An 18,990-nucleotide genomic window follows, 5' to 3' on the forward strand; every position below is an offset into this window, starting at 1 on the left:
ATAAAATGTCCAATAAGTCGGTAACTATCCTTCTTACTCCCTCCTTAAATTTGGATTGGGCCTAACTAATCTGAACGCTTAATTAAACCCATGGATAATTACAATGGATACTTACTGGGTTTACTTGGAATAAGGTTGTAAATAGTATTTATACAGCATTAGTGGATTGGGCCTACTTACTTCAACATTTCCAGAAGCCCAACTTCATGGTATATTAATAATGTTTTGTCTAATTTCCAACTTGAGGTACAAACTTACAATAGAAATGTAGTTCTCGTGTCAACCAAACAAGCACGGATTATATGATTGCTTTGGATTAAGACAATTTTACAGTCGCTTAATAAGAATATATTTTTTTGGTGTTAGTATCCGGTTCACTCTTAGGGCTAATCCGGATTCGGGGAGAGTTCTGGGTGGTTAGGTTCCAGTCCCCTCCCAATTGTTGTTGCGGGGGATCGAACACGGGTTCTCTCTACCAAATTCAGCCCCAATCACCACTGAACCAACAAGCAATTGGTACAGTTGCTTAATAAGAATATCAGATTAGCTAATTTCTTAAACAAATCCACACATTTTGAAGATGTCAGACACAAAGAAAATCTGAAACAAAACCGTTATTGGGCAGTTGCAAGCTTGAAAAGTAAGGTGCAAACATAACAATCCCATATGATCTGCAAAACCCCATTATAAGATAAGATAAGCTACCAAGATTATATTGGTTAAAAGCTAGATATGTAAAACCTCTAGCTTGAATTGAATTCATGCAATAGTGGACATGCTTCAGCAAAGCATGTAATTAGAACAAGGTTATGATGATATTCTTCATTAACTTTAATCTCAAAGTGCCTGACATTTTCAAAAGTTGGAATAGATCCAACAATGGCACTTGATCGATCTACTGGAAGATTGTGAAACTTCCAACTTCTCAATTAGCAGCATTTCTATGATTAGATAATCTCTACATTGACTCTGGAGGGAATAACCATGGCTAGTTGTCGCGCTGCTTCTATTTGTTGCTCTTTAGATGAATCAGCTATTTCATGGAATTTCAGCTCAGAAAAACCAGTATTACATATAAAACTTTCAAGTTTCATGGCGTTTTTGATGATGTATAGTACCAGTGAATACTCATAATCAACATGACTGCTAAATCGAAAGGGTCCATCCAATTCAAATTTCCTCAGATGTTCAAGGCTGCAACGATTTTCTTCTGTTAGATCGTAATCATTTGCCTCTGCTACGCTATCACAAGTCGATTTCATAGCACAACCACAATCCCATTTGATCTGCATACCCCATTATTTCACATTAATGTTGCACATATTTAAAAAACTAAAATAAAAATCAATCATCGCGAGATACTTGGAGGTTTCATAGGCTAGAAAAATATAGTACCTCTAGCGCGAGTTCATGTAACAGAGGACATGCCTCAACAAAGCATCTCAATGCCACAAGGTTTTGATGTCCGCGAAGGGAAACTCTAAACTCCAACTGCTTGACATTGTCAAATTTAGGAATAACTAGGTCTTTATGAACCTGCAAAGAGCAAAAATGAGAATGGTCAAATGAAAACAAATCAAATGAAACAGAGAGATTTGTTATATTATAGGCCAGGGTAAATCAGTAGTACTGACCACCATGGCGGTATGAAGTGAAAGTTTGGTAAGTTGCAGAGAGAAGCTTCGAATCTGCTTGAGTCTCAAAAGCAAGCGCTGATTGTACTCCCCGAAAAACACATCAACAAGTGACGGAAGACTCCCAAATACAACATTTCCAAATCTATGGTTCCACGCAAATGCCAAAGACAAGAGATTTGGAGCATGAACCTCGAGTTCTTTCATATTAGGACAGTGACATATATCCAAGTACTTCAAACACTTTGATGACTCGGTGACCTTCAAACTTACTAAATCATCTGAACTTCTCACACGCAATTGCTCCAAAACTGTGAGTTCGTTTAGAAGAAATTCAAGTAGTTCTCTGCTTAAAGTAACACATACCAAATCGAGTGACTTCAGGGAACTACCACCACGATTAGAATGAAACATCCCCTTTGTACCACCATCACATTTGACAGTGAAAGAATGATCAATTCCTTGCACGTAATCAATGTCCACAGTCAGCGTGAAATTCTTGTTTGTGGAGATATCAAAGTTTAGAAACAATGGGTTATCAACACACACTAACTTCACTGCAGTACAAGTGCAACCAACTTTCAGAGACACAACGTTAAGAAGATCTATCTCAAGTGTTTTAAAGTTTTTGCAACATCTAATTTCCACATGTTTCAACTTCCTGTAATGGACCGCATGAGAGCTGACCCACCTATGTTTGTGTACAGCAGGCGCCACAGGAAAGGGCTAGCATTAGCTCATAAGGCACAACAAGCACCTGCAGCAGGAGCAGAGTAGGAAAGCAAAGCTGTTAGCCACTAAAAGACAAAGCAGAGCAGCAACTGCATTTATGAGGAATCGTACCAGTAGCTTTAGGTAGCAATTAAATAGAGGAAGGGAGGAAAGAGAAGGGATTGTCCTTTGTATTGAGAATAGAGATTAGTAGCCTAAAGCTACCAACTTGGAGATTTGTAGCCTCAAGCTACTACTTTTGTAATCAATTCCTGAGTAATTCATCAATATAATTCTTCCTGTTCTCCACTATTTTGCTGTGTTCCCTTGTTTATCTGTTGTGGGCAGCAGGGGGTATTACATTTGGTATCAGAGCAGCCACGAACCTGAGGGAGAAGAGCAGCCATGGTGCTTTCAAATTCGTTGAGATTTGAGGCCTTAGAAGGAGGGCTCACAGAAGTGGGGCAACGAATGAACACCCTGGAAGAGAAAGTGCAGCAACTATTATCGGAGGGTATGGCAGCATTCCAAAAGACTCTTGCTGAGAATTTTGTAGCCAAGAGTGCAGAGGATACACAGAAAAATCAAGAAGCGGTGGAAGCAGCCACCATCCGTTTGGAGGGACGCATTGACCGTTTTAGGCAAGATCAGTCTGAACAGATGGACATATTAAAGAGGAATCAAGAACAGTTCCAAGAAGAGATAAGGACTTTGATGCCAACCAAACTCCGGCGAGACAGAATCGCCACGAAGAGGAAGAGTATTCGGGGAACTACCTCCACAGAAGAAGGGGTTTTGACGATGGAGGTGGTGGAGGGGGCGGCCATTGGAAATACAGGAAGCTCGACATGCCGTTGTTTGAAGGCAACGACCCAGATGGATGGATACTCCGCGGGGAGAAATACTTTGATTTTTACAAGCTTTCTGAAAATGAAAAGATGGAGGCGGCAGTGGTCTCAATGGAGGGTGATGCTCTGCGGTGGTTCACTTTCGAGTCACGGCGGCGACCTATGAGAGATTGGGCTGACTTGAAGGCTCGAGTATTGGTTAAATATCGCCCCACCAATGCGGGAACCTTGCACGAACAGTGGTTAGCGACGTCTCAGACCACCACGGTGGCCGAGTACGTGAGGCGGTTCACTGACCTAGTGTCTCCTCTTGATGACATTCCTGAAAGTATTCTACTGGGTCAATTTATAAATGGGCTTAAAGATGATATTAAATCTGAAATTCGGGTATTGAATCCGGAAGATCTGGATCAGGCAATGGTTGTAGCTACAAGGGTCGAGGAACGTAACCGGGTAAGGAGAAACGGGTTGGGGGCAAATCGGTCTGGCCAATTTTCATACTTTAGTAAAAGCCCAATAGCAACTTCCAACAACACAGGAGCCCAAACACATGGTTTAGTATCCAACCAATATAACCCACTTACCAAAAGTTCCACCTTCAAGCCAGCAACGTCAGTAGGATCCCAGGGATCAACTCCACTGCAAATAATTTCTCACCCAGAACCACCACTACAACTTCCAGAATTGGCGGCGAGATGAAGCGATTAACAGAGCGGGAATTGCAAGATAAGAAGGCAAAGGGTCTATGCTTCCGATGTGATGAAAGATGGGGAATAGGGCATCAATGTAAAAAAAAAGAGATGAGTGTGTTACTTGTGGATGACGAGGACACCGGCGACGAGGAGTTCGGCGAGGAGGTAGGGGGTGAGTTTCAGTCATTAGAGGTTCCGAGCGAGGAGGAGGTGCCTGCGGTACTCTCTATCAATTCCATTGTGGGTCTCACGAACCCGAAGACCCTCAAATTAGTCGGGCTGATTGAAGGCAGGGAAGTCGTTGTTATGGTTGACCCGGGGGCAACCCACAATTTTGTTTCACTACGGGCCGTGGAGGAGCTGAAAATTCCGATCACAGAATCAGCAAGTTTCGGGGTTTCTTTGGGGAATGGGGAAGCCATCAAGGGAAAAGGGATTTGCAGGGAGGTGAAATTGAAGCTCAACAGAGAAAGGTAATTGAGGATTTTCTTCCGTTAGAATTGGGGAACTCTGATGTTATACTTGGAATTCAGTGGCTAGAAAAATTGGGTCCAGTGGTGACAAATGGAGAACCCAAGTCATGAAATATCAGTTGGGAAAGAACACGGTGACCATCACAGGCGACCCTTCTTTGTCTCGTTCGAAAATCTCTCTCAAAGCCATGATTAAGGTTCTCAAGAAGGAAGGTGGTGGGATATTAGTTGAATTTAATCGACTGGAAGAAAAGGGCAGCGAGACAGAGGAACAACCCTCGTTCCTGCGTGACGTGTTGGTGGAGTATAGGAAGGTGTTCGAGCTGCCAACGGGACTGCCTCCCACTCGTGATCATGAACATGCCATTCTCTTGAAAGAAGGGAGTGACCCGGTTAGCGTGAGGCCATACCGTTACCCACAGGTTCAAAAGGATGAAATCGAGCGACTTATCAGGGAGATGTTGGAGGCGGGTATAATCAGACCTTCGACTAGCCCGTTCTCTAGTCCGGTATTGTTGGTAAAGAAAAAAGATGGGTCGTGGAGATTTTGTGTTGATTATAGGGCTCTTAACAAGGAAACAGTTCCCGATAAATACCCCATCCCCGTGATTGATGAGTTGTTGGATGAGTTACATGGGGCGAAAATCTTTTCCAAGTTAGACTTGCGGGCTGGGTACCACCAGATTCGCGTGAAGCAGAGCGATGTCCACAAAACCGCATTTCGGACCCATGAAGGCCATTATGAATTTATGGTTATGCCTTTTGAGCTTACCAATGCTCCGGCCACGTTTCAATCCCTTATGAATGAGGTATTCCGTTCGTATTTAAGAAAATTTGTGCTTGTATTTTTTGATGATATCTTAGTCTATAGCAATTGTGAAGCAGAACATGAGAAACATCTTAAAATAGTCTTGTCGATGCTGGCTGAGAATCAGTTGTTCGCCAACTATAAAAAGTGTGAGTTTGGTAAGGCAGAGGTGGCGTACCTCGGCCATGTAATCTCAGGTGAGGGTGTAGCCGTCGATCAAGATAAAGTACGAGCAATCCAAGAATGGCGCATACCACAGAATTTGAGGGAGCTGCGAGGGTTCCTAGGGCTCACGGGATACTATCGTAAGTTTGTCTCAAGCTATGCACAGATAGCTCAACCCCTTACGGATCAGCTACGTAAGGACAGTTTTGGGTGGTCGGCAGAGGCCACCACGGCCTTTATGAGGCTTAAGGAGGCCATGACTACTGCCCCGGTATTGGCGATGCCTAATTTTGGCAGGCTATTCATCATCGAAACTGATGCTTCAGGCTACGGCATAGGGGCTGTGATGATGCAGGACAATCGTCCTATTGCTTTTTTCAGTCGGATTCTTGGGCCACAAGCACGGGGAAAATCTATATATGAGAAGGAGTTGATGGCGGTGTGTCTAGCCGTGCAAAAGTGGAAACACTACCTTTTGGGAAGACATTTTGTGATCAGGACCGACCAACAAAGCATTAGATACATCACTCAACAACGGGAGATTGGAGCAGACTACCAAAAATGGGTGAGGAAATTGATCGGATTTGATTTTGAAATACAATATAAGCCCGGAACGTCAAATCGTGTGGCTGATGCGCTTTCTAGGAAGAATGAAGGTGAGCTCGAATTGGGGTGTATAGAGTTGGTAGCTTTGCTCTCCTCTCACTGTATACGTTGGGAGGAATTGGAAGAGGAGGTTAAGAATGACGGGGGATTGGCAAAACTAAGGCAGGAGATAGAGGACGGGCGAGTAGTACCTGGGTTTACAGTGGAGGGTGGCAGATTATTGTTCAAGGGGCGCATGGTGTTGGCAAATAATTCTGCCTTCATTGCCTCATTACTTCGGGAATACCATGACTCTCCAACTGGTGGTCATCTAGGGGAAGTTAAAACTTACCTTAGGTTGAATGCAGAGTGGTTTTGGCAGGGAATGAGGAAGATGGTGGCCACTTATGTGAGAGAATGTGCGATATGTCAACGGAGCAAGCACTCACAACAACAACCGGCGGGGTTACTGCAACCTCTCCCCATTCCCATGGCTGTTTGGAGTGACATTGCTATGGACTTCATTGAAGGTTTGCCTCCCTCAAAGGGGGTGGACACGATATTGGTTGTGGTGGATCGCTTGTCTAAATATGCTCACTTTATCGGGTTGAAGCACCCTTTCACCGCACTTTCAGTTGCGAATGCCTTCATTAAAGAAGTGGTGAAGCTACATGGGTTCCCTTCATCCATTGTGTCGGATAGGGATAGAGTTTTTCTTAGTATCTTTTGGAAGGAACTATTCAAGTTACAGGGAACAGAATTAAAGAGAAGCACTGCTTACCACCCCCAAACTGATGGGCAGTCCGAGAACGTGAACAAAGGTCTGGAGACCTACTTAAGATGTTTTGCAAGTGAAAGGCCGAAAGAGTGGGCTAAATGGTTGACTTGGGCAGAGTATTCGTACAACACTTCGACCCACTTAGCCACTGCAATGACCCCCTTTAAGATTGTCTATGGTCGTGACCCACCAAGGCTGTTTCGCATTGGCTCCGGGCAGACCCCTGTGGACAGTTTAGAGGAGATGCTCAAGGAAAGGGATGGTGTGTTGGATGAGCTTAAACTCAATCTCCTGCGGGCACAACAAATAATGAAGAAAAATGCTGATATCAAGAGGAGGGAAGAGCAATTTGAGGTAGGGGACAGTGTATTTCTCAAGTTACAACCGTATCGCCAACGTTCCTTGGCCAAAAGACCCTTTGAAAAGTTGTCTGCACGTTTCTATGGGCCTTATGAGGTATTACAGAAAATAGGTAAGGTGGCTTACAAACTGAACTTGCCACCCACCTGTAGAATTCACCCTGTCTTTCACGTATCACAGCTCAAGAGGGCAGTGGGACAGCAGATAGCTCCTGCAGCTATTCCACAGCAACTCACTCAGGAGCTAGAGCTCTTAACTGAACCCGAAGCACTGCTGGAAGTGCGCAACCAGGGTGGTGAGGGCAAGCCAACCTTGGTCTTGATCAAGTGGAAGGGGCTGCCACACTTTGAGGCAACATGGGAGGAAGCTCACTTGATCTCCGATCGTTTTCCAGACTTCCACCTTGAGGACAAGGTGAGTCTTTGGGGGCAAGGTGATGTAATGGACCGCATGAGAGCTGACCCACCTATGTTTGTGTACAGCAGGCGCCACAGGAAAGGGCTAGCATTAGCTCATAAGGCACAACAAGCACCTGCAGCAGGAGCAGAGTAGGAAAGCAAAGCTGTTAGCCACTAAAAGACAAAGCAGAGCAGCAACTGCATTTATGAGGAATCGTACCAGTAGCTTTAGGTAGCAATTAAATAGAGGAAGGGAGGAAAGAGAAGGGATTGTCCTTTGTATTGAGAATAGAGATTAGTAGCCTAAAGCTACCAACTTGGAGATTTGTAGCCTCAAGCTACTACTTTTGTAATCAATTCCTGAGTAATTCATCAATATAATTCTTCCTGTTCTCCACTATTTTGCTGTGTTCCCTTGTTTATCTGTTGTGGGCAGCAGGGGGTATTACACTTCCGCAACAAGCTTGTGATCTTCATACATACTACATCACTTGCCCCTTCCAGAATGAGTTGCTCCAAATATTGAAATTGAGATAGTACAGGTAAGTTGAGTAATTCTGCACTGTTGTCAACAGATTTCAAACAAAGTGACTTCAGGAAACGAAAGTCATTTTGACCCTCCACGACATCAGATATTAACAAGTTATTAAGATCATCAACTCTGCGTATGTCATCATTGTTGACGAAATTCACCTCCAAGTTCCAAATTCCCTGCATATAGAAGAGTTTATGTGACGCAACATTACTATCAACCCAATCAGCATTTTCAATGCAATGAAGTTTGAAAGAGACAACTGCTGCCATGTTGATGTCAAGTGACTGGACTAAGTCACAGTTCCGTATAGCCAAGTGTTTTAACCTGCCAAAAGAATTTGTGACCAGCACCCAATCCAAACGGTAAGAATTCTCCACAACCAGTTGCTCCAAAAACTGACATCGGAGTAGGATTGAATCGAGTAATACTCCATTGATGTTAACAAACTTCAAACAGAGGGATGTCAGGAAATAAAGTCCACCATCATAAGGAAAACTCTTGATGAAAACATCATGCTTCAACTCATAATATAAAGCTCCATATAAAAAATGGTAATTGACAGTGAAGTCAAGCTCTAGCTTCTTAACATGTCTTGAGATTGCGAATTCAACCCAGCTATTAATAACATGGGTACAATATCCAGCCAAAGCAAAGCAAACTCTAAACTCATTGATGGATGGAGCAACATTTAAACTCAGTACTTGATTAACCCATTTCATGTATTTGTTGGCATTCTCGATGGAAACAAACTTATTTTCTGGCTCGTGTCTTACCAGATCGGAGTCACCAAAGTCTAAATTAGTCAAGTTTATTAGCAAATATTCCCACCTTTTTGTAAGAACTATGCTGGCTCTCACTGCATCTTTCACATTCAGATGTGAGATAATCGAAGGAACTATATCATCAGGAAATTTATTGTTCCGCACCACTTGAGCTTCAGGGCATTCCTATTATTCAAACATGAGAAAAATTTGCAAATGTTGTTTAAGAACTTAAGAAGTTACATTTGAGATTCCAAGCAGCTAAAAAATTACTCCATTTCAACAACCAGAACTACCAGTTGGTCCTCCGCGAAGCTGATTGTAAGCAGAATTAATCTTATCTAGTAGCATTGCTAATTATAATTAATGTCTAATACAGTCTTATATTGGTATCATACAACAAGATTTCACATGAATATCAAGAAAACATATGAAAAGTAGTCAACTTTATCTATTCCTTCCCCTTGATTTTTATTGCAAATTAGCCAGGTTAATATATACTTCATCCATCCAAAATTAATTGTCCCAACTCTCTGTAATTAAGTAAGACTTTGTTCTATTTACCTTATTTCCACTCATTAGGAAAAATAAGTTTAGATAAGTTTCACATTATCTCAACTCTCTTTGATTAAGTAAGGCTCTGTTTTGTTCACCTTATTCCCACTTATTAGGACAAATAAGTTCAGAAAAAAATAAGGGTTTACCACAAGTACAATCATAATTGAAATAATTTTTAATAAGTTCACGTAAGTTCATTCAGAAAAAATAAGTGACAACCTGGTAAATGGAACACACACTAAGTACCATGTTTTCACTAAAATAGTCTGGTTATGAAGTAAGTACCATGATTTCACTAAAATACACTTAATCAATCTTCTGCCCATCGCTCTATTTTAATTGGGGTATTAGGGCATGTTTAAAAATTTAAGCATAATCTATATGGATTTCGGAAATGCGACTATTAAATAATTCCGAATAGAGGGAGTATCGACCAATTACGAAATATAAAATTTGGAATGGTATGAAATTTTACCTTATTTCCTGGATAATAGACGGTAGACATATCATACACTGCAGGATATTGGAAATTTTGCCACACAACTGCAGAAATTACAAATATTTAGCAAAATTAGTCGATAAACTCAATTCATTATACCCAAATTACATGAATTCTTCCAAACAAATATCCCAAAAGTACGATATATAGCGCTTAATTGATCAACTTACCCTTCAATTTACAACATCAAAATTAGACATGAAATTGAAATTGAGCAAACCTAATTGGGCATAGGAATTAAAATAGCAAAGCAAGTAAAGTTTTGATCTTTCGAAATTATGGAGAAAAACAGGCTTACCGAGTTCGAGCGTAGGAGAGTCGGAGACGATAGGAAGTCAACAGTTCCGTGTGTTATAAATTTAACTCCGTGTGACTGTGAACTCTGAAGTACTTCGCTTAGGTATATAATCGGTGGAGTATTTAGGCTATGTTTGGCAATACTGACTGAAATAAAGCTGAACCTGATAAGTCACCTGAAACTGAAAAGGTGGTGACTGAAACTGATAAGATGCTGAAATTTATAAGATAGTTGAATATATTACTGTTTGGTAAACTGATTATTTAAGCTACATTTTTAATTAGTTGGTAATGTATACATTCCACATTATATATTTATTTTCTTTTGATTACTAAGTAAAATAGCAGTATATGGCCTTCAAATGTTAAAATTGCTAATTACTCTTTATCAATATTATTTGTCTTATAGCTACAATTTTGTGTGAAATTTTTTCATTGACACAGTACATGTAATCCATCAACTAACACATACGAAGTATATCAAAACTATGCAACAAACCCCATTAAAATTTTATCAGCTTGCCCTCCTGCAACTAAGCTCAACAGAGTCAGCAATCAAGTATTTTGGAGTTGATGAGATTCACTTTTAAAGAACTAATGCGTGAAAAGAGCATAATTACATGAATTTCAGTTGCCTGAAATTGAGACGTTAAAATGTTTAACGTTTCAATTTCAGTCAACTAAATCACTTTAAATATGATTTCAGCTACTTGCCAAACACTAATATTCTCTTAAGGTGACTTAAATTTTCAGCACCTAATTATTTAAGGTGACTGAAATGTGTTGCCAAACAGAGCCTTAATTTATTAGTTTAATCTCCCTCCGTCCCTGATGAATGTGGATTAAGATTTTTTTTAATTTTTTGTAGTTCAGACAGGGGGAATTACTTTTATTTATAATATTTTCACTTTTATAAAAATTCGGTACTAGGAAAGTATTTTTTTTGGGACATAGCATTAGGAAAGTGTTAGAGATATAGACTGTGTTTGGAAACCTAGTTAATGTGGAAACGAGAGGAAAAGTAAAACTACCGAAATCTATAGAAAAGTAAATAAGATGAAATATGTGGAATTCTCTAAATTTTATTTGGTTTGGTTAATTATTAAGGAAAACTATGGAAAATAGAATATTACATATTTTTTACTTATTTAATTTTGTTTTCAACTAGTTTCCACAGTTTTTCCATCACGTTTGATGAGAAAATTGTGGAAAATAAAACAGACAAAATATAACAATTGATTTTCACATATTTCAACACATTTCGTTTTCCTTACTTTTCCATTTAAATTACCAAACAAGAAAAAACTAAGGAATTCATATATTTCCATAATTTTATACACTTTTCCTCATTAAACTAGAGTTCCCAAACACATGGATAATGTTCCAATGGGAAAATGTGAGAGATTTAATGCCCTAACTAGATTAGATCCCGTGCACGCACGGATTATGATAATTATTTTTACAAAATATTTAACTAAATATCCCAAACTACTGCATAATTATAAAAAATCTCAGCATACTCATTTAAATTTATTTATCTAATATGCATTTTATATATGTGTAATATGTTAATTTGATCGACATATCGAGTTAATATATTTTTCATTACTATAATACCGATTTGACTAAAATATTATCAAAAAATATTTAGCAAAATTATTATTACGTGATATCTATTATTTCCATAATTTATTAACCTTTTTTCCATACAAAGATAGTTTACAAAAAAGTAGAGAATAAAAATAAAATAAAAAGATATATATTTTTGGAAAATATTTTAGGCGGGAAAATTTTACACCAGGAATTGACATGTGTCATTCCTGGTGTCTGTTTTAGTATATAGTAATAGACTAGTCTTTGCCCTGGGTGATGCCCCGGATTACAACGTTGAATACTATATGAAGCATTTTTCTACGCACTATTACACGTGTTGGTATGCGAGTTTGACTTTTTTTTAATAATTATCAGGAAATCGTTTATTTTATTTGGATTTGGTGTGTTGTACATAGTCAATGGCGAATGTTCTATATGGTGTGGGTGGGCCCGCCACGAAATTTTTTGTAGTGTGTTTTCAGTTACGGCCCCCTCTAAAATTTGGATATAATTGTTTAAATTGCATACTATACTGTTTAATTTTTCTACTGCCCCCCTCATAACAGTATCCAAGATCTGTCACTATACGTGGTATCTTTTCTAGTAATAGTGTTCTTAAATTTTTTTGGGTTGTTAGTATTTGTATATATGTTATGATCCATATATGTGAAAAATGGACAATAAAATATGTGGTAATTATTCGAAACCATTTTCAATAATGGTAACAAAATTACATTTTCTTGCAATCACTATGTTGTAAACATTAGCAAATAACATAACACGTGTGAAAAAATAGTATAAATACACACTAATCCTATCCAACTTAAATATATTTAAGTAGAGTTAAAAGACATAACTAATAATTAGCTAAGATGGTAAGCTTCACTACTACAAAAGACGTGGATTCTCGACGATATTACCTCGACGCTGTGGATTATTGTCAGCTTGGAAAATGGTCCACGTTATTTCTCGACGGGTTTCAACGTCTATTTAATTTCTCGACTGATTACAGCGTCGAGATATCACGGGTCCATCACGTGATTCAATTTTTGGAGGAAAAAAGGAAAAACCGCTTCAGGTAAACCCTAGCGCTCATTTCAGTTTTCAACTTCTCACTTCACCACCGCCTTCAGGCTCCATCTCCTTCATTTACCTGTACTGCTAAGAAATTCTGCCATTTCTCATTGGAGATGCAAGTTTCATCACCTGCTAATTTGTTTTCCCTTGCTGTTTGTGTCAATCTTACTCTATCTCGCTACCCCTCTCTCCTCTCCAATGTTATAACACATGTAACTTCTCTCAGATTGCAGACCTTGTTCGACCATATGGGTGGATTTTGTATCTTCTATTTTGCAATTTTAGGTCTTGTGGAAGGTAAGGTAATATTAATTCATCCATCAAAAATCTTTCGTTTGAAATTCGTTCGTTCATATTTTGGGTTTAAATTTGAACAATTAGGGATTTTCTTTTCTATTGGGGTGAATTGGCAGCTCAACGAATATTTATTATCGATAAGCTTTATTCCATTTTTTCGTATGAATTTAGGTTTTTTAATTGCCTTATGCAGTCGTGTTAAATTGATGAAATTCGGCATTTGAACATCAATCAGGAGTTCAAGAACGACTACTTAGGTTCATAACCTATATTTGCTTCTCTGGAATCAGAGTTTCATCTCATTTCAGGTACTAATTCTCTCTTCTTTCAAGATCTGATTTTTTTTCCTATTTTATGAGTAATTGTTGAGAGTTTGAATTATTTTATATGTTGTCAAGATTATGAGTAATTCTCCAGCAATAGTTTTGCTTTTGAGTAGTATGCAAAGTACATGATACTTAGAAGATAGAGATTCTTATTGTAGAATATCTTATATTAGTACCTCAATCCTCTAGTTTACACAAACTATTTAAATAAAAATTATTCGCAAATTTCTGGTTTTTGCAGATTTGAGTATGAAAATTATTTATTGTCTGCATGTATGAGGTTCATTGCATTGAGTTTTTCTTTTGTATTTCATAGTTTAGAGCATAAATTGGTATATCTCTGAGTAATACCGTAATATAAGTGTTGTATACAAATTTTTTATTCAGGTGTTTTTTTTTCTAATTTATTTAATAATTTTGGACACTTTCGTCACATTTTGTTGAGATGACACTATGACAGAGGATACTGAATATAAGTGGAGTGTAGTAGCAGTATTTACATGGTGATAATACTTCTTTTGTAGAGGATACTGCTTTGTGTTGAGGATACTTTCAGTCAGATGACAACAGAATATTCATTCAATATCTCGTGTTTATTCTAAGAATCAGTTTAGCTCGTTTCTCACTCAGACTTTATAGTTTGAAGCATCTAGTGCCCTGTAATCACATGTTATATAATAGTCTAACTTGTGTTACTCTTCTTGAGATACATATTATGTATTAAAGCTCTGCCATTCTACCTTGTTCTATTTTTTTTATCTGACAGGAAATTTATCAATCTTTGGACTTCAAATTCATTACCTAACTGTTGTTTACAATAGATTAATAGCTTAGAAAACAATCTTTTCTATCATTTTGAGTCTAAAAAGAAGTAAACAAGATTTTCTATCAATTTGAGTCTAAAAGGAAGTAAACAAGCTTGTTAATTCATTCAGTTTTAAAGTTCATGTTTCTTTTTCCTGCCACCTACTTTCCTGTCTTTCAGTTAGATCCCATGTTCCAAATTCTTTGAGTTTAGTACTAGACTTGTTTCCAATTTACTAATCTTAGTTGCCGATGACTACATGAGCTTAAGAGAGCTTAGTTAGTTAAACTCTTTCCTGTTGGTATACTGTAAGCTTAAGATAGCTCTGTTAGTTAAATGTCATGATTCATGGATAAGCTGCTGAAAAATATTGAGATATGTATCTATTTGTTTGATAGTATTCTTTTATTATTTCTTGATATATGAACTATGAAACTACTATCACAAATTTCTCTTGGCTCGCATGCATGTCTTACTTTCTGTTTACTTTTTGTGCATATGCAGGTTATTGGTGTCAAGTCACACATCTCCCAATTTGGTTTTGACATTGACTCAATCCGTGAGATGATAAATGGACTGGTAAAGCGATCCTTCTTTAGTTGATAAACCTGGTCACCAAAATCTATCTTGACATGAGAAACTGCTGTTAAATAAGCTGTCTCTGTAGATTCTTTTTGGGTAATAGTGGGAAGTAGAGGTTAACGTTCTTTAGTTTCAAAAGCTTCATTGCGCAAAATTTAACGGTTTTATTTGTGTAGAATGGGCTTTGTGTGCCATCGTCTATTGTCAAGTTCAAATAAGTAGGGAAACTGAAGGGTTACGGTCTGGAGTTTAAATGGGACTGAATATGCTAAATTAGTAAATTGGATGCGACATGATGAAGTAATAACTCCTAATTAGCTATAACTTTGGTATAAAGCGTGTGAAGATATAGGCTAACCTTTGTGGTTATGTAAATGTAAGCTGCTTCACTTCATTGAGAAAGTTTAGTAATATAGGTTTTACTTCTTCAACTTCCTTTTGAATTATGAAAATACTTTTGAGAATTATGAAAATTTACTGTCATCTCCTGGAATTTTTGTTTTCATTTTTGACAGGAAGGAAAGCTTGAAGTTCTTGAAGGTAAACATGTATGTGTTTATCTTCTCATTTGGGCAAGTGTCTGTGCAGGAATGGTCCTGTAGAATCGTGGCCCCTATCTTCTTCCTATGTCACGAACTTGACAAATTCAGGTGTATACTATCTATGCCAAGTAGCTGGAGGAATACATTGGGGGAGTAAATGCTAGACTTGTCCAAGTTAGAGGTTTCCTCCTTTTCTTCGTCTCCTTTTGTTATAGTTTATATATAATAAATACTTAATGTGAATTTTGAAGATTTTAAAAAAGATAGGCCTTTTGATTTTGCATAATTCTTGGTTCTCGCCTGCTGCGTTGTCTTTTATCTTCTGATCTTTAACCTTTGGGAGTGGCTGATTAGGCCATCTGTATAGGGTTGTCTCTACATTTTCACTCCCCTTCCTCTTCTGTGTGAATTGGAAAGGGTGGAGGGGTTAAACTACAATGTTTATGTGGTCTCCTTGTTAAACATGCAAATACATCGAGACAGAGGTCTGCATTTAAATAAGCTTCAAAGATGTAAACCTTTAGATCCTTCACCAACATACATGAGGATACATGTGAACCATCGGTGGAGGGAGGGGGGATGATTGGAACTGTTTTTTGTTTGTCTAATAAGAGTTGTATAGAAGTATAAACTTTGAAGACATGTTTGGTATTGAATGTTTGAAGTTCTTTTTGTTTTATTAGGACGTCGGATCAAAGCTTGACCCACCGAAAGTTACATGCGAGGACAACTTTCGGAAAGTTTGTTGAGTTTTAGATCCATTGCCTCTCCTTAGATGAATTCACATTCCTGATATTTTTTGCCATTTTTCCGCAGGGAGTGCAATTCTTAATGGATTCAACTATGTTTGAAAGTGTTGTGGAGAAACCAATTACAAAATCTAAGGAAGACGATTTTGATCGAGCTGCTGTGAACATTGTTTCTTCTGCAAAAGTGAAAACAAGTTTACATAGGTCCTATCTTTCTCACTAATCATGCGGTTACGTTTGGTATATTATTTATCTGTTCTTAGAGTCTTAAAAACACTTTCCTTCATAGGTAGATTCCATTTATGGGTAATAAATAAAATATAGCTTTATGTCCGTGAGGAGTTTGTATCAGAATAAAGAGAAAAGGTTAGTGATATTATCTGTTTGATTAAACCTTGTAATAAATTATGGCTCATTAAATTATTAGGTAAATATGTCTTAAATTTTCTAATTGTACTTCTAAAATCCTACCTTCAAAAAAATTCGTTTGAAATATGAAGTGGTGTACTGTACAAACAAGAATTACTGTAAGTGTCAAGTTCAGTTGTATGAGTGCCTAACAATGTTGTCTGCAGGGGTTCCCTAATAGTCTCCTCAGTTTACCTCTTTTAGGAAGGATTCTCTTTTTGGAGTACACTTCCTGATACTGTATGAACTGTCAAACCTTACATTTTTTCCAAATAATTTATTGTCGTTCTATATTTGCTTAATATTTTTAATCAATTCTCCAGAAATTTAGCGAGTTTGTTTTGTCTGATAATTTTATCCTTTACTTTATAACTCTATTTAAGACGCTTAAACAATAATAGTTTTTCTCGAACAAGACTAAGGCTATTAGTCATTTGCAACTGGTGCACTTTCTCCGCAGCAACTGATGTGCTTGGGGTAAGTGGTTGAGTTGGGTTATGATCTTTAGATTAACTTGTATATGCATCTTCTAATGATCTTCTAGTGTAGTTATCATCAGTTCTTGTTCGTGTACTAACTGTTTCAAGGCTGCTAGAACATTCTTTACAGGACTTCTAATGATCTGCTAGAACATTATATTCTATACCGTGGACTTCTCTTAATTTATTTTTACACTGTAGGAGAAACTATTACTTACCGTTTTTCTTCTTTATTTAAGGTGGCCATTTGAAGATTATGGTGGTGGAAGAAAAGAATCAAGGGATGCATGCATAGCTCCTTCAACTATGAAGCTCATATTCTTGAAGTTATAGGCTTTGAGTGACCTTCCTTTGTTTTGAAGATGACATTTTAGAATAATAAGTTGGAATTATCTAACAGACGTGATGTTTTGGTAGTAAATTTTTGTTTTTGAGATACTAGCTAATAAATAGTTTCGATAATGTGTAAATTTAATTCGATGATATATTTAAAGTGAGTACGTATTATTATATAAATTAATATAATTAGCATCGCTTTCATCATCTTGTAATTTCAAGGTGAAGATGTTTGTGCTATACAGCTATAGTGGTGTTTGATTTTAGGTTTCAGGTTGATTTCGCTTGGTGCCAAATAAAAAAAAAAAAAAAAAGCCTACATTCTCGACGCTTATGAGTGTCAAAAATATTTCCCGCAAAATTTTACTGATGAACCGCAAAAATAATCCTTACGCCAAATGGCGTCGAGAATAATTATAGCTACTACATACAGCGTCGCCATTCTCGACACCAAAACGCGCCAAAAACAATGTAAGACACCAAAAGTCGTCGAGATTGTCGACGCTTAAAAGCGTCGAGAATTTCTCTACGCCCAAATTCTCGACGGTCTCTTTGAGCGTCGAGAAAAATATTCTCGACGGCCTTTGACGTCGAAAATAGCCAGAAAAGCGTCGAGAAACAACGCGTTTTGTAGTAGTGCTTTCTACTATACTTCTTGAAGGTGACACATGGCGGCGTAACATGGTTTGTCTGGGAGATTTAATAATAGTATAGATAGATTAATTTAATTGATTAAAATAATAACTTGACATAATTTTTGGTAGAATATTAGGAGCATTTATGTTATAACATAAAAGAAAAATTTCCAAACGTAAAGATTAAAATAGAATGCCAACCCAAAACGAAATACTCCGATAAAAAAATAGAAAGGGACTGAGGAAGTACTTTTATATACTTTTTTACATTAATACGAACTATACTTCTTTTTTTTGCAAATTTGCTAAAAACAACATTTTATAACACAAAATTTGCTAGAAACAACCTTTTAATTTTTTTTTTTGTGAAATAAGACCTTAAACTAAAAAAATCGCGAGAAACAACCAAAAGCTATTTTCAGGCGTTGACTCAAAAAGTCAGGCCATTGACTTGCATATGCAGGGCACATGTTCTTCATTTTGCCCATTCGCACCCAACTAGTTGGTGGTGATGGATAGGAAGAAAGAAAGGGGAAGCAAGAAGGAAGAAAGAAAAAAAATTGTGATTTCGTTCTTTCAAAAAGAAAAATGTTTTTCATCTTCGAAAGAGTTATTTTCCAACATTAATAAAACGGTTTTCCAACCCATTGCATGCACCAACAAAAACAGAAGGAGGAATTGAATGCAAACACTCTCATGAAAGAACATATTTAACAATAATACATAGTATAATGTTATAACTTAAACGAAAATGATAAAGGTCGCAATATGCGACCTTTAAGCCGTGTCACAATGATGACATGACATGCTTATGTGTTATGATTTAAATTGGAATCTAAAATATTTAACTTATATATCCTATTATACATGTTTAAAATAAAGGTAGGAAAATCTTAATATTCTAATTTGTTTCTTTCTTTATATCGATTACCTTATTTACATATTTTCATAGTAAATTTTTTGCATTGATAGTAAAAATATTGTGATGACTAATATCCTACGTGGCGCCTTTATGTACCAATTAAACTTCGACACGTAAGATTGCGACAATTAAATGTT

At 37.4% G+C, this 18,990-nt stretch overlaps 2 protein-coding genes across 10 annotated transcripts; one reads left to right on the forward strand and one right to left on the reverse strand.

The window, feature by feature from the left end:
* Positions 1–692: 692 nt before the first annotated feature.
* On the reverse strand, positions 693–10,250 carry LOC110782640 (uncharacterized). Of its 9 annotated transcripts, none has more exons than XR_008932641.1 (7): positions 10,104–10,250; positions 9,782–9,849; positions 7,673–8,934; positions 7,201–7,586; positions 1,635–2,391; positions 1,396–1,536; positions 693–1,286 (listed from the first exon to the last, which is right to left on the reverse strand). XR_008932641.1 is itself a non-coding variant. In XM_056843321.1 (7 exons), exons 5-7 carry the CDS (start codon positions 2,046–2,048, stop codon positions 948–950), a joined length of 894 nt encoding a protein of 297 aa, XP_056699299.1. In that variant the 5' UTR covers positions 2,049–2,095; positions 2,326–2,391; positions 7,201–8,934; positions 9,782–9,849; positions 10,104–10,224; the 3' UTR covers positions 693–947. The 9 variants fall into 9 exon arrangements, 5 of the variants coding, with proteins under 5 accessions (XP_056699299.1, XP_056699300.1, XP_056699298.1 ...); XR_008932643.1 differs by having other exon boundaries at positions 1,635–2,095; positions 2,326–2,391; positions 7,201–8,934; XR_008932642.1 differs by having other exon boundaries at positions 1,635–2,191; positions 2,326–2,391; positions 7,201–8,934.
* A 2,529-nt stretch (positions 10,251–12,779) lies between these two features.
* On the forward strand, positions 12,780–17,505 carry LOC130472420 (uncharacterized). The gene is made up of 4 exons (XM_056843326.1): positions 12,780–13,069; positions 13,305–13,377; positions 14,705–14,779; positions 17,200–17,505. The coding sequence occupies exons 1-3, from the start codon at positions 12,886–12,888 to the stop codon at positions 14,766–14,768; spliced, it is 321 nt and encodes a 106-aa protein (XP_056699304.1). The 5' UTR covers positions 12,780–12,885; the 3' UTR covers positions 14,769–14,779; positions 17,200–17,505.
* Positions 17,506–18,990: the final 1,485 nt, after the last annotated feature.

The sequence above is a fragment of the Spinacia oleracea genome, chromosome 4, assembly GCF_020520425.1.
Source record: "Spinacia oleracea cultivar Varoflay chromosome 4, BTI_SOV_V1, whole genome shotgun sequence".
Taxonomy (NCBI): Eukaryota; Viridiplantae; Streptophyta; class Magnoliopsida; order Caryophyllales; family Amaranthaceae; genus Spinacia; species Spinacia oleracea.

Coding starts and splice junctions, on each gene's coding strand:
- LOC110782640 (XM_056843321.1), bottom strand. CDS start 2,048: ATGTTTCATTCTAATCGTGGTGGTAGTTCCCTGAAGTCACTCGATTTG. Junction 1,537..1,634: donor CACTTCATACCGCCATGGTG/GTCAGTACTACT, acceptor TGCTCTTTGCAG/GTTCATAAAGACCTAGTTAT. Junction 1,287..1,395: donor TACATGAACTCGCGCTAGAG/GTACTATATTTT, acceptor TGGGGTATGCAG/ATCAAATGGGATTGTGGTTG.
- LOC130472420 (XM_056843326.1), top strand. CDS start 12,886: ATGCAAGTTTCATCACCTGCTAATTTGTTTTCCCTTGCTGTTTGTGTC. Junction 13,070..13,304: donor AATTTTAGGTCTTGTGGAAG/GTAAGGTAATAT, acceptor AACATCAATCAG/GAGTTCAAGAACGACTACTT. Junction 13,378..14,704: donor AGAGTTTCATCTCATTTCAG/GTACTAATTCTC, acceptor GTGCATATGCAG/GTTATTGGTGTCAAGTCACA.